The sequence below is a fragment of the Cydia fagiglandana genome, chromosome Z (genome assembly GCF_963556715.1).
Source record: "Cydia fagiglandana chromosome Z, ilCydFagi1.1, whole genome shotgun sequence".
NCBI classification, from domain to species: Eukaryota; Metazoa; Arthropoda; class Insecta; order Lepidoptera; family Tortricidae; genus Cydia; species Cydia fagiglandana.
Window position 1 is genome coordinate 34,059,829 of NC_085959.1, and position 12,583 is coordinate 34,072,411.

At 35.9% G+C, this 12,583-nt stretch overlaps 1 protein-coding gene across 1 annotated transcript in view; it reads right to left on the reverse strand.

The window, feature by feature from the left end:
- The window catches only part of LOC134678554 (glucose dehydrogenase [FAD, quinone]-like), a 46,564-nt gene that overhangs the window by 13,620 nt on the left and 20,361 nt on the right, over positions 1 to 12,583 (reverse strand). Inside the window, exons 2-3 of the mRNA XM_063537166.1 lie at positions 1,383 to 2,303; positions 498 to 714 (exon numbers count right to left, since the gene is read on the reverse strand). Of these exons, the coding sequence (XP_063393236.1) occupies positions 498 to 714; positions 1,383 to 2,260 (1,095 nt within the window). The 5' untranslated portion in view covers positions 2,261 to 2,303. The remainder of the gene's footprint in view (positions 1 to 497; positions 715 to 1,382; positions 2,304 to 12,583) is intronic.

Here is a 12,583-nt window from a genome sequence, read left to right on the forward strand (position 1 = left end):
CTTTAACCCCATACAAACTTTCATCCCCTTTTTAACCCCCTTAGGGGTTGAATTTCTCAAAATCGCTTCTTATCTCTTGTACACTTTATAATTGCAATCTGGTGTGCAAATTTCAACTTTCTGGCTTTTGTAGTTTCGGCTCTGCGGTGATGAATCAGTCAGTCAGTCAGTCAGTCAGTCAGTCAGGACACTTGCATTTATATATATAGATTGCATAGATTTTTAGTCTGAGTTACATTCATAGATTTAGTCTGAGTTACATTGTAAATGTGTGCGCAAGTTGACGTCATTAGTAAAATGGTCGGTTCCCAAAAGTGGGCGTAGGCGCTAATGGGTTAATTAGCAATATTGAAATTAAATACATATATGTAAACTTTGCTTTTAATAGACGGACTAACACCGTGATGACCAAGTTTGGGTTTTCAGTGTGAGTGAAAATTCTTAGTTTTCTTTGTAGGCTCTCCCTAAAATTTGTTAAAACTAAAAAAGGGTCTTACATCGTTAACACAAAGCCGAGAATCATTCACAATGAATGCGTTTCCGGAGAATGTGACGTGGTCCTGGAGATTGTATCCTACTGGAAGGTCCACTATTGGCGTGATGCCTGTTTCTAAAAGATGCTGCCGTGGACCGATGCCCGACACCATGAGAAGCTGCGCGGAGCCGATAGTGCCCGCGGCCAATATTACTTCGTGCCGCGCTCTTACTCGATACCTTAAAAGGAAATTAATAAAGGGTTAGGATCGAAAGCCTTATTTTTACGATACACCCGAACGCAATAATAGTAAGTTGTTATTTAATACTTTCATTTGATCCTCCTAAATGATTCGAGTTTGAGCGATCCCGGTGTGCATACATTTTTGCTTGTAGCTCGAAAACGGTAGCTATTACCTACGTTCGATGGAAAATTCGCTCTAATCATGATGAAAATTGATATCTGAGGATCCGAAAGGTACCTTAATATGAGTTCATAGTCAAAGTTTGTAAAATATGGCCACATTTTGTAATTGTTGAGATTTGGTATAATCATGTTAAAAATTAAAAAGAACTTTTACCGGTGTCTGATTCACAAAACTTTGCTGGAAGTGCAAGGTAATTGATTGTGGGTTACTTCTACATCGAGTGGTTTGGCAATCCAATAAAATGTGTCTCACAAGGCTCCCAAAATTTATGCACACCTCCTGGGATTGCGCAAACTCGGTTTACACGAATTTTAAACCCAATGAAGGTATTAAAACGATTTCCAGTTTGCTGCTTGCTTATTCTTAAATTAAGTACTAATATGTTGATAGTTCAATTAAAATAACATCTCGTTTATTCTATCTTTGTTTACTAACTTTAACCTACCTGGCCAGTATGGAAAACTAAAGTGAATTACATACCTGGTGTTACGTTTTATGAATTCTACACCATAAGTGATCTTAGTTTTAGGATCGACCAGAAGTTTTGTTGCTGTGGAATACTTTGACACCTTTAAGTTCGGTCGAAAGCGGACAGGTTCCAGAAAGGCTTTGGAAGTGCTGCATCTTCGGCCTTTCCTCATTGTCGCTTGGGGCTTAGAGAACCCTAGAACATTTTCTCCATTTGGATCATTCCATTCATAGCCGAGTTCTTCCCCAGCTCTTCTAAAAATACTCTCAAGGGGAGACCGGTACGGGGCATAGTCAATATCCATATATCCTTCCCTGCCGTGATACGATGAATTCATTAGTTCGGGAATTCTAATATTTTCCGACTTTTTAAAATAAGGCAGCAATTCGTAATAGCTCCAGCCAGTATTGCCCATTCGCGCCCAGTCATTGTAGTCATCTGGATGTCCTCGTTGATAGATTAGAAAGTTTAATACGCTGCTGCCACCGAGCACTTTTCCTCGGGGTAAGAAACAAACTTTGCCTCGGAGATCTTTGCAAGCTTTTCTTTGAGGCTCAGAGTTGTAGCCCCAATTCATCGGAGTTAAAGATAAAAACGATGCAAATATAGGTATGTCTGAGAAAAAGTTTTCGTTGCCTCCGGCTTCTAGTAACAAAACCTTCCATGTTCTTACTTCGGTCAATCTGTTTGCTAGGACGCACCCCGCCGAGCCGGCTCCAACAATTATGAAATCGAACTCTTCTTGGTCACGAGGGGTATAATCTGGCGGAAACCCCTCTCTCGGATTACGGGGTAATGGCCTAAAAATATCGGTCCAGAAATCAAACACTTTAGATATATCCGTTGCGTTAATTATGACAATGGAATAGAAAAATAGTATTCGTCGCATTTTGGGTGTGAAGCTTTTTTAAATCTCATTTCTTTGTCTAATCCTGAAACAAAACAAACATTGGGAATTATAAAATTTCACGTAGGCATTCAAAGACCCGTAGTGATTATGATCTTCATCCTTTTTCCTATCCTTTGTATATCTTCCAGCAATCTATCTCAACAACCTATGTCTAAACTGATAAAAAATCAGCTAGGTACTCGTAAATAAATAAATAAGATCATGAGTCACGCGAAGGTGCCACCTGTTTTATTTTGCTCTTGTCTCGATTTTATGTTACAGTAACTTGTCTACTGGATGATAATATTGCGTGTTCATATATTTTTATTTGTACAAGCGAACGTGCGGGAAGAAGTAGCTCTGAAATATAACAAAGACCTTTCTATTATCTAAAAGACATAACCGAGATAATCGAATTGATGACTACATTTATAGCCAGACACAAAAGGCATTGTAATCTCGGTATTTCAAGGTCGCTGTTTCTCGATTCCGCTGGCTTCTTGTCTCTATGTACTGAGAATATAAATAACATTTAACGCGCTTGCTCGATACTAATCAGGGAACCATGTCTCGTCATTATGCGATCAGTTGCCCTCTTAAGCTTGTTGTCTGTGTAAAATAAACTAGGTAGGTACGCGGTAGGTAATTATTAGGTACTCTGCTTCTCTGCAGAAGGGTAATGCAGCCCAACGAAGGTATCTGTACCACTACCACCAGTTTTGACTTTGACAAATTAACTCACGTCTAAGTAACTTACTTTCTATGCATCTCGCTCGTACTTGCATATTAGTGCAAGCGAGATGTATAAAAAGAAATTTACGTAAACGTGAGCTAATATGTGAATGTCAAAACTGGTGGTAGCCGTACTGCAATTTAATAATACTTACCTATTATATTAGTTATGCTCTTATAAGTATCTTTATTTGATAACCAATGATAATACATTTTCCAGCATTTTTTGGTGCAGCAGAGTGGTAACGGAATTGGTATTGATAATTTCAACTGAAATGGTACATTAAGGTTAATATTAACGTGATTAACGCTAATGGATCATTAGGATTGAAATTATTTATACCAATTCCATTAACACCACTCCGCTGCACCAAAAATGCTGGAAAATGTACGATCATTGTTGATAACACTAGCCAAAAGGTACTCAAAAAAGCTGTTGAGTATAAACATATGGTTTTCAGAATTACCTAAATCTAGCGGCAAAAATTAAAAAGTTAAAAGTTGTACTTCAACTGGGCTCCAATATTTTTTCCATTTTCCCCTAAAATTAAAGGTTACTTACCTAAGTTTATGGTCAGCGTTTTTCGACGCCGGAGCCAGAAGAAGCAGTCGACGCTTATAAAATGGCAATTTCATCGTCCCTCACTTTAACGTGTAATAAGTGCTTTAACAACGGATTTGAATTAAACTAATGGAAAAGGGTATTAAAAAGATTAAGAGGGAAGAATAGCTTTGCGATCCTAATTATTTTTTTGATGAAATATCCATATTGGGAGAAAACAGTTTCCACTAACTAAATCTTAACAAATCACTTTGATTTTAATGTCGATCGCTTCAGCATAATAATTGTATTCTAGGTTTATAGGTTTCGCTAAAAAAAATATTACAAATATTGAAAAAAATAAGGAAAATGTATAAACCTGATCTTTAATTGTCAATAACGTACTAAAAAAATCATGCAGAATAGAAAATATTTAGAGGGGGAAAAATATTTTCTGTTTTTGAATGGACGAGTACGTAGTATTCTTCCCTCTTAATTGATAAATAATAGGCTTTTATTCGGTGTAAATGCATAATTTGTTTCTCTCCATAATTTCATTTTTACCCTCATATTAAATGGGCTTGAATTTGCTTGAAGTTCAATTGCAACATTTTGTTAAAAATGAGATTAAATTGATATCAACCAAGGTCTGGGTGTCAGACAAAGAGCGCTATTGTGGAGTCGGAGTCGCCAAGTTACGAAATGGTTCTCACTGTTAGGAACGTTTCACGCATCTGTTTGCATTGCTTGTTTATTTTGGAATCCATTACTACCCCGAATTCGGTTGTAAGTTGGGGTGGTTATACGTTAAAAGGATTTATATGTTCGTAAACCACTACATCTAATGGTACGTGTTTAAAAGTGAATGTTGATGCCTATACTAAATGCTGGGTTGGTATTTTAAATTGCCGTAGGTTCAGCTAGCGGAGTTTTTGAAAAATCGGTCCATTTTTTTTATAACAATCTTCTTCTTCTTCCTCGCGTTATCCCGGCATTTTGCCACGTCTCTGCTATTTTTTTATATAACAATACGGTTGCTAAAATAATAATTAGCAATCTTAAAGATTTTCTCTAGGGATTTCAGCGATCCGAATCGTGATTTTTAAGACGACATTCGTTCGATAGAAAAAAACGAATTTGTACATAAATTGTAAAAACCAAATAATATGAATTTATCTTCTAAATATTTCTTTTAAAATTTTGTTTGAGGGAATTCAGTTATTACTATTTCTTTTTTCTTAAATTACAACAAATTACAATTCAAAAACATTATACATATTCCGCGGTCCCGAGCGTCATCCGTTTGGTTTGTGTCTACTACGAGTATAGCGAGAGCACATGGCTGTAGGGAGTAAGGAATGAGTGTAGGGTTTAGTCTGAGGCAATGAGTTTTTATTCCGAAAAACATGTGAGCCGATTTTAACTAGTTAACTAATTTTCAAACATAGTAAGTATTTGTTATATTTGTGAACTTAAATGGGTACGAGTGTGTGTGTGTTAAATTTTCCCGTGGAACAGAGATGAGAGGTCAATTAACTGAACATATTTGCATGTGTCGTTTCTGTAACGACCTATATTCTTTGAGACCCCCGAGGGGTTTGATTCCCTTGTATATGTAGAGCGTGGTATATTGATTTACTCTTACGTCAAGAACGTTCGGTGTATACTCTTATTTGAGTAGCTACCTCATTGTGGGGGACCTACTCTTCTGCAATATCTGGAAGATTATAATAGTTGTAAGTTTTAACGCGCATGATACGAGTATTATAACAATAACAAGTTAATGTAACAGGTAAAATTTGTAAATAGTATTTTTGAAGTGTAACTATTAACGTACAAATTTTTATTTTATTTAGTAGTAGAATTTTTTGATTGGTTGTTTTGTAAAAAGACACGTTAGTTGGCTTTGAACGAACTATATAGTTACCTACGGCATTCCATAAAATTGTGAAATACCAATTGACTTAATCAAGCGTTACTCTTCGAAATTCCATTGTACCTAATTATTATATGTAAAATGCATGCAATTCAGTTTACATAATCGAAAAAGTTGTAAATATATTTTACAGTACATATGGTCCTATTTTTTCGCACTAGTGCGTAAAATAGCACTTTTCGTGCGTTTGTCAAAAGTTTAAAGGGCCATATGTACTGTAAAACGTTGTACGATACACGTGCGAATAGGTAATTCGCAACTCGTGTTGATTTAATTTCTCGCTATTTGTATCGCATTTCCTCTTTTCCGCATTTGTATCGTAAATAACTATTTTGCTTAACGCATGCAAATAATGTCCTCCACATTCCACGGCTACGCGCCGCAAAAAAATAATAAATACGAGTATGATAAATCACCACTAGTAAATCGTCTATTCGGTATTACTTACGTCCTACGCTTATTAGAAAACTTTCTATGAGTTTTTGGTTTGAAAATTGATTAAAGTTCCTTAAAGCTAGGAAGCATAAAATAAGGCGCGCTGCGCGAACTTGCGACGGAAGAGATGGCCATCGAGCGGGTATCTGAATTACTCTGGGAATATATTCTCTTTAAAATTTAGCTCGTGAGAATGAACCGCCGACTAAGTATAATTATCACAAGCCATTTTATGCCTGCTAACTAAAATTTTACTGCTATGGTATGCAGAGTAACGATATAACGACGCTTATCATGAATAGTGGCACAACTCAAAATGATCTTTTACTGGTAAGATTTAAAATCGAACGGCATTTCATTTTGTTTTATGTCACTATTCATGATAAGCGTCGATAAGTACTTACAACTGAAAATAAATGAAAATTAGACAGGAGTCTATTTTCCATGTGAACTTTTTTATGGCATTTGCATCTTTGCATCTCATTGCGTTTATTTAATCTTTAACATGGCGCCACTTTTAAAGGTTATTTAATAAAAAAATGCCTAACATAGTAAAATCGTGTAGGTAATATAATATCTTCAAATAAAGGAGCTCATGGAGTAAATTATTTGGTATAAATATTTATAACAATCTTAAGATAAATCATTTTGAAGTTAAATACAAAGATACGCGTACATTAACTCAGAAACTACAGAGTTTAATAAGATTGAAGGCTTGACCGCGTAACTTCTTTACCCAACGCCTAGTTAAGTTGTGGTAGCTCTATATCACAAATGTTGCCAATACTTTTTCAATATAACCTAGGGTCGATTGGCACCTGTCTATTGAAACTATTGTCCACGTGTACCCTACATGTTTGCCGACACAATAATGTTTATGCTGCATGCGTCACCTCGTAAATGGTGTGGCATGTATACGAACAATTAACACGTTGCTGTGACCCAGCTACCGACGCGAGGCCTGAGCTCTTATTTTCATAGCTGACAGAGCTCTCGCCTAAGACGAACCAGTATACGTACTAAACTCCAGTTATTAGTTACAGATCACGATATGTGGCTTATTTATATTGGTCTTAATGACGCGAGTGGTACGAGTATGTGAGCGTTAGTAATGTCAATTTTGTGCATTAGCAGAAAGGACGACTACATCCATTTGATTCAGATAAAGACAGAATTGCCTACAAAAGCTACGTGTAAATCGTAAAATAATCGCCGTGTATTTAGGGCCCATACCATAATCAACCTTTCAGAGTTTCGCCATATCTATTTATGTCATTCATAACATAAGCAATGATCGTAACGTTTACAGCATTTTTGGTGCAGCGGAGTGGTGTTAACGGAATCTGTGTAAACAATTTAAACCCTAACGATTAATTAGCATTAATTACGTTAATATTAACCTTAATTTACCATTTCAGTTGGAATTATCTATACCAATTCCGTTAACACCACTCCGCTGCACCAAAAATGCTGTAAAAGTTACGATGTCTGTTTATAAGCATTTATTCAGAAACCACTTCGCTAAAATATGGTGCACGTTTAAAGAAATGTATCCAGTAGGTAAGTTCATCAATGCTGGATTTTACGAGTACAATGATGCGATAACCTGTATCTGTAAGAATGACTTACATAAGTATGCAATCATTTCCAAAATAAGCAAGTCATGAAATCATTTAGCGTAATCGTCCTAATCAAACCAATATCGCGCACATTATTTGTTTCATTTCATTTCATTTCATTTCATTTATTTCCCACATATAAGCTGACAGTATTTCACCAAAACGCTTACACGGTATAGTACAAAAAAATAACTTAAAATTTAACAGTTGTGCATACAATAAAAAATAAGTCACAAAATAAATTAAGTCACAGAATATACCAATTAATTACACAGAAATCACAGAATAAATAAATGTCACTATCAATAAGTCAATAAAACATAAACAAATAAAAATAAGTCAATAAAAATTATAATAATGTTGTCAATTACCACTGTCTATAGTGAAGCGCAATCTAGAGCCGATTAAAAAAACTACGTAATAATTTACAAAATAGATAAAGAAATGGTAGAATTACGTTTTTGTTGCTAAAAGACAAATAAATCCAGACTCCGGTAGCCGTTTAAGAAGTACATACCTATAACACTCTTACGGTAGATGTCGCCACGGCCCCTCCCTAAGGTTCAGATATGGTGTAAATATTCGCTGTATTGGTAGCTCAGATGTAAAAGAGCACCGGGCTAGCGATCCTGTGCGGTGGTCGTGGGTTCAAATCCCACCAAAGATATTGCATTTTTCCACTTTTAATTTCTACTTTTGTTCTGACGTTTCTGCTTAATACAAAATTAGTAAAAAAGACATGTTGTTGGGCTGCTGTTGTGCTGCAGGTGTACATTCACGGTATGTTTAATAAAGTGCTCCAATATTTTGAATTAAGGTATAAAATACAAACAAAATACCCCAGTCACAAAAGGTACATTAAATTGCGTTGAAATACGATCTGGGACGGCATTGACTTCAAACACGCCTTTATACATACCTGCATATACCTATCGCAAATCAGGTAGCGACGTGCCGTCATTATCATATATCACGTGCTTTCGGCTTCGCAAGTCTCGCGAGCAGGGCGAACTGATATTACGTCGGCCTATGTCACGGTCCTTTGTTCTTGTGCTTAATAGTAGCTACGTGAGCTGGACCGGAGATAACCTACAGGTTATACAACACTTTGGTATGCTAATAGTTACGTACTAAATAAATAAGATTACAACGTCAACTAGAATTTACACCCGACCTTCCTATGTACGTATGTGTATGCTATGTACTATACTATAATGAAAAATATGTACGTTCATATAGCGTATTTAGGATATAAATACTAATAGTACCTACACGCATAATCTTTCAAAGTTGGGAAAAAATTGCCCCCGTATAGACAACATTGGCAATCGCTATCCCTCCGTAGCGATCGAAACGCAACTGTCACTGTCACACTAATATGGAAGACCGATAGAGAGACAAAGCGATTCGATGGCGAAGCGCAAACGATTGTCACTTTGGCTAGGCCGCCTGGTCATAAAATGAATCGTTTGTCATTGACTTTACATCCTCAGTCGCCAAAATCGAGATAGAAAAGTATAGCAACATACATTTCTACTATGAAAAATCCATATAATGGGCTATGAATTATGATATTAGTAATGAATTATATGTGCTTTCAATTCTACATATCTACATATTACGTATCTATATGTTTTACTGCAGCCTCACCGCAGCATCGAACGAAAAATTATGATTTATGATTATTGAGGTAACAATCGCGTCGCTTCAATTACGCGGCTGCATTTTTAACCGACTTACGAACGAGTATAAAAACAAAGTATGTAATATGAAAAATATAAACCGTAGTGAGTATATATACTGGGTCAAGCAAATCTTGTCAGTAGCAATCGGCGGCAAATTTGAAAAATCGCGGTTTAGCAACACTGTGTTCGAATAATTCGAAAATCGCGTGTCATCTGTGTTTTATCTGTGGAATGTGGATCGTGAATGACAGCCATCGTCTTGTTTGTTTACTTTCTGAATCGTTTCTATTTCAAGATATATTTCTGCCGTCACCGTTAAATACCAATATATTAAATAAGATTGTGTCCTAAGCAAAGCTAAGGTCCCTACAATGCCTACAGTGCCAACTGAGAAATCTAATAAAATATTAAAATCCAGTAGTAAAGGACGTCTCTACCTGCGGAAGCAAATATTTTATTGATACATTCTTGTTTAACGGCATAGTTTGCTTCTAATTTTATTTTGTGATCTTCGAATTTGTTAATAATTTTGATTAACGACGTTTTTACACCGCTTTCAAATTGTCCGTCCATATTAATAACAATAATAACAATTTCAAAAATTTTCAATAAACCGCGAGTGACAATTTGAATTGACGTTACGTAGGGCGCGCGGAAAAAAAGTTTTGGTTCAATGTACATTGCTGCTTTTCTTAGCGCAATACTGCTCTTTGAGTGTTGCCCTACTTTAGTTTGATTTACATTGCTACTGTCAAGATTTGCTTGACGCACATAGTTATTAAACGTTTACTTGTTACTTTACTCCATTCAGGTAAAGTAGAAAGGTGTACAAAGGTGTTTACCATTAGAGGTGCAGCACACCACAGCATCGCACACCGTGTGCTATATACGAATACGAATGTTCACATTGTTCACTATGTACGAGTTCAGTTTATTATATTAGTTAAGAAAGTATATACGTACGTAATGGATGGGAATGGTGAATTTGTAAATTCCATACCTGGACTAAACCACAGAATAAATAATAGTACCTACTAGGTACAGAAGACTCACTCTCCAACAAAACGCGTCTGTTACGATCAGCACAGATATGGCCGCTAGGTGGCGACAGCGCCACGCGCGGCTTATGGCTTTCCCCAAAATTGGGATGGATCGGATGTACTTTTAGCTACCTGTAGCAAAGCGACAAAATCGCGGAGTGAGCCACGCCTGACTAAACTTGTGCGGCATGCCCTCGGTATCTTCTCATGTATAGGTACCTATTTATTAACCATACACTCACGAATATATAAATAAGGCAGACAATCAGCGGCTTGCTGAATTTACCCTCATGACGTAACATACGTTTCCATTCTAATTTCGGCGGGTATCGGAGTACGTTGTACTATGTACATTAATGAAATATGGAATTTATAATCTATGTACCTCGCGTTCGGTGACTCGGCAGTGAGTACCTCGCTAACTGAGTGACAAAACATCTATAATAAAACTAGATTCCCATGCACTTATTCCTACAATTCTTAAAAAATAAGTTTGTCGATCGGGAATGTTTATTTGTTTAACTGCCCGTCCAGGATCTAGCGAATGCGAAAGTTGTTTTTTTTTAATAAATGTATTAAAATACTGTAAGTATTCCTCTAAGTCCTCTAGGATTTTTCAGTATGAAACTATTCGTAGTGTGTATTAGGTATCTACAAATCAATGAACATTTTATTCTGCAGTGCAGACTCTAACAGCTTACTACTAAAAAAAACTTTGTCCCTAATTTTGTGCGTTTAGTAAACGACTAAGGAACACAGCCGTAAGTTCTAGCGTAAGTTAAAGTCTACCAAATCGTCTTTTAAAATATATTTTATAAAGTTTTTTCTTGAATTAATTAGATATATTTTTATCATGAAATACTAAGCTATGAACCTATTATTTAAAAAGTAGCTCCTATTTAGTAGGCAGAAAAGAAAATATGTTTTTAAATTATTATGTCACTGAAAAGTCTGGAAAAGCTAAAGCATTATGTAACTCGTCCAACTGAACTGAAGCTGAACAAAAAGAAGAATTAGGTATGATTTATTTCACTCTCGCGGACGAAGTAGCAAGTGAGGTTGCTAAATTTCTAGTATATGGGTATATAGGTATGTATACTATAAAGTAATTTATTTAATTATACCTATTCGCATACTTGTTGTCGAGTGTTTGTGAGGATTCTCGTAGCCAAGTAGTTTGCTATTGCTATTTGTATGGGAATCTTGCACTTTGCGATTATACGCTGACACACTTGGGATTGGGAACCGATTTAGAAGATATTTAATATGAAGTTAGTTTGAGTCCCGAGGAAGGACCATGATAGTCCGATGATTCGGGGGCATAAACGTACTAGTGCAAGTGATTAATTCAAGTGTTCTGGATATCGATAGCAAGCAATTTCTAAATCATAATAACAAATGTGACTTATCCATGAAGTAACTAATATTAATTAAGAATGTTTGTCATTCTGACAATAATTAAACTTAGGTACATAACGGAACGTCTTTCGTCATATTTTTATCGACATCGACATATAGTAAGTTACATTTGTCCTCGCGCTTTTTAAAAGTCAAACCAAATTGCACCGTCAAACTGGGTCATGTGTCATGTTCATCATCATTCTACGCGGACGAAGTCGGGGGCAGAAGTTAGTATAAAATGTAAATAAGAACTAAGGATATTTAGGGACTAGAGTGTTCTGGCTAAAATGAATTAAATTATTTAGTTACTGACAGATAAAGATAATTTATTATATTTTAGGTTTAGTATTTAGAGACTAGTTAGCAACAGCAATGAGGGTGGCTTATTTCGGGAACAGATGTTTTTGGTAATATGAAAATTTGGGTTTCATTTCTTATAAATAAAAGCTTTGAAGTTATATTAAGAATATTATATTGATTGTGTGTTTTGTTCTGCGTAAATGCGTCACTTGGTGTAAATGCGTCTATTTCGGATATCTTCAAACGCAACATATGCCTATTATAGTTTGTTATTACTATTTGTATGGGAAGTTCGGAGTTCTAATCAAAAGTTCAACCATACTTCGAACATAGAGGGTTGCAATAGTTTTAAAATGTTCCGTTTAGAAGATATCTTTAATACACTCATTTAACCCAAGTGATGCATTTACCCCGGTCCGGTTGGCTACATAAAAACGCGTTTTCACCGAGGTTTATCGGAAAACTAGTTATAACTAGGGAAAACGAGATTTCACTAAAAATAGACATATATATACAAGGTTATTTTTGCGCCATTAGCCATATAATGTTGTGCGAGGTGATTAGGTAGGCCATACTAAACAACTTTTTCTATGGATGGGACCAACACCGAAATCACATAAATTTTTTTGGCCGT